The sequence below is a fragment of the Capsicum annuum genome, unplaced genomic scaffold (genome assembly GCF_002878395.1).
Source record: "Capsicum annuum cultivar UCD-10X-F1 unplaced genomic scaffold, UCD10Xv1.1 ctg4779, whole genome shotgun sequence".
NCBI classification, from domain to species: Eukaryota; Viridiplantae; Streptophyta; class Magnoliopsida; order Solanales; family Solanaceae; genus Capsicum; species Capsicum annuum.
This window is the reverse complement of record NW_025855458.1, coordinates 1-2,748: the sequence shown is the minus strand read 5'-3', so window position 1 is coordinate 2,748 and position 2,748 is coordinate 1. Positions and strand designations below refer to the sequence as shown.

The following is a 2,748-nucleotide window of genomic DNA, read 5'->3' as shown; positions in this document are numbered from 1 at the left end:
ATGGATGCAGGCCGCTCCCGTTGTTGCATTCTCGTTTTAGCTCTATTTGGGATATGCATCCAATACCAATGTTGTGCAAGTGGAATTGACGCAAACCAGACAGCGCTACTGTTTGTAAATTCTGAACGTAAATTCTGACTTAAGTCATTTAGATGCTTCAATTCTAGTGAGAATGAGAAGCTTTCGCCGAATATATTCTGAACGTAACAGTTTCTGTGTTTCCTATGATAATTAGATACTGTCAATTGAATAATTCATAACATCTCCGGTTTTTTGGTTCAGGAGATGAATCATGCTGGCTCTGGTGGACTGTGGGCTGAACTTGTCAGCAACAGAGGTAAGCTTCAGTTTCTTGGTTGATTTAGGAAAGGAAAAGGCCGTAAAGAGTATATATGCACGCGTTGAATTGGACGTAATGTTTACTAATCGGTGGAAACTGTAGAGACAACCAGACACTCGCAGACACCAGTATGTGATTTTGTCCTCTCTTCAATTGTCAGATGATTTTTCTCTTATGGTCTAGAATGATACTATGCTTCAATAGTTATGCTTTTTGATTGATGACAGACTTTGGAGAGTACGTTTTGATTTTAATCTCAGTTTTCTTGGAAAAACACTTTCAGGTTTTGAATCTGGAGGCTCATCCGTGCCATCTCTGATTAAGCCTTGGGATATCATTGGGAATGATTCTTCTGTGATCGTATCAACGGATCTTTCATCATGCTTTGATCGGAATAAAGTTGCACTGAGGATGGAGGTGCTTTCTGACAATACAGGTGCCAACATCTGTCCAGATGGAGGAGTTGGTGTCTACAATCCAGGATTCTGGGGCATGGTATCTTACCGACATTTTTAAAATCTCGACTTAATGTTCTTTATGCATCATTAGTCTAGCAGTTCTATGTTTATATACTCATGAGTTTGTTTTGTGTTTTGTTGCTTGTTGTCCTTATTTTTATGCTTTCCTGCAGAATATCGAGCAAGGGAAGAGTTATAAACTGGTGTTTTATCTGCGCTCAGACGAACCAGTTAATCTATCAGTAGCTTTAACCGGTTCAAATGGACTAAAGAAGCTGGCTACAACTACTGTATTGGAAGTTTCATATGCTATATATGCAGCTGTCTATGTTTTCCTACTTCTCGCGCCAGCGTTTCTATGAATTTTGCTTCTTTCTTACAGTTGATTCTTTATTGTTCTCGCAGAGTTGCTAATGCATCAAATTGGACAAAGGTGATGGTTATGTTGGAAGCTGAAGGAACGGATCCTAATTCGAGACTGGAACTGAAATCAACTACAAAGGGTGTTATGTGGTTTGATCGAGTATCATTGATGCCTCTGGACACATACAACGTATGAAATTTTTGAACTTGTTGGTAACCATTTATAAAAGCATATAACTTAATATGAAGGCCTCCTAACCTTTTAACCAAGAAGGCCGCGTAGTTGTCAACTTAACCTGAATAACATCACAATATATTGCAAGTGTTCCTTCTTTGTCAATGAGCATGCAGTTTTCAGTCATCTACTTTCTTGTTTTTTTTTTGTTTCACTTTTGGATGGGCGTTCTGTTGCTGTATTCGTTTCATAAATATGATCTTTTTCATTTTCCTTTGTGCAGGGGCATGGCTTACGGAAGGACCTTTTTCGAATGCTTCAAGATTTGAAACCAGCATTCCTCAGATTTCCAGGTATTCCTGAAAATCAATCTGTTTATGTGAATCATTTAACATTGCCATCTGATGGAGCGATGCATTATATTTGTAACAAACTGTTAATAACTTCTGTTTAAGCACATTTATAACCTTAATCAACTGGTCTATAATAAATTAGCATATTGCTTGAGATAGGATACATGCTAGATAAATTTTCAGAAAAGACTGTCAATTAAACCACTTATTTTTCCAAGATTGTGTTGTATGTCTTATTTTACGAGGTTTCAGTTTTGCTTGCGTGCTTCTGTAAATTCCTTCTTATCTACCTGTACGAATGATTCTTCCATTTGAGCATCCGATGATCATGCTCAAATTCGGATGACTATATAATTATACATGTATGTAGGGGGCTGTTATGTGGAAGGGGTCAAGTTAAAAAATGCATTTAGGTGGAAAGAAACCGTTCGACCATGGGAAGAGAGGCCTGGCCATTTTAATGATAGGTGGTCATACTGGACTGATGACGGGCTTGGTCATTTTGAGTTTCTTCAAGTAAAATTCTTTCTCTCTTAACATGGATTCTGTATGCCTATGGATGTTCCTTACTCGAGTCCTTTCTTGCTGCAGCTTGCTGAGGACTTGGGTGTGTTGCCAGTCTGGGTTTTCAACAGCGGTATCTATCTCCTCCACTTTCTGTGGTGCATTATTATTTTATTTTAGTCTGTGTTCTCTTCATGCAATTAATAAGTTTTCTCTACAAGTTGGTTATTTTCAGGAATCAGCCATGAAGAACAAGTTAACACTTCCAATATCTCACCTTTCGTGCAAGTAGGTTTCCTGAACTTTCACTGCATACACATGACATGTACATTACTTGGCCTGTACCACATACATTAAGAAAAACTGTGGATATATGTTGCAGATTAAGCACTCTTCTTAGGTTTTATAAGCATATTTTGTTGTTGTCTGATCCAGGATACCTTAGATGGTATTGAATTTTCAAGGGGTGCTTCTAACTCAACATGGGTTTCGGTTCGAGCTGCAATGGGACATCCAGAGCCCTTTGATTTGAGATATGTCGCTGTTGGAAATGAA

At 38.2% G+C, this 2,748-nt stretch overlaps 1 protein-coding gene across 1 annotated transcript; it reads left to right on the top strand.

Moving 5' to 3' along the window:
* LOC124892490 (alpha-L-arabinofuranosidase 1-like) lies at positions 1 to 2,681 on the top strand. The gene is made up of 11 exons (XM_047403771.1): positions 1 to 114; positions 283 to 337; positions 445 to 468; positions 624 to 835; positions 972 to 1,088; positions 1,181 to 1,351; positions 1,620 to 1,689; positions 2,060 to 2,205; positions 2,281 to 2,326; positions 2,415 to 2,481; positions 2,629 to 2,681. Exons 1-11 carry the CDS (start codon positions 1 to 3, stop codon positions 2,636 to 2,638), a joined length of 1,032 nt encoding a protein of 343 aa, XP_047259727.1. The 3' UTR covers positions 2,639 to 2,681.
* The last annotated feature ends 67 nt before the right edge of the window (positions 2,682 to 2,748 follow it).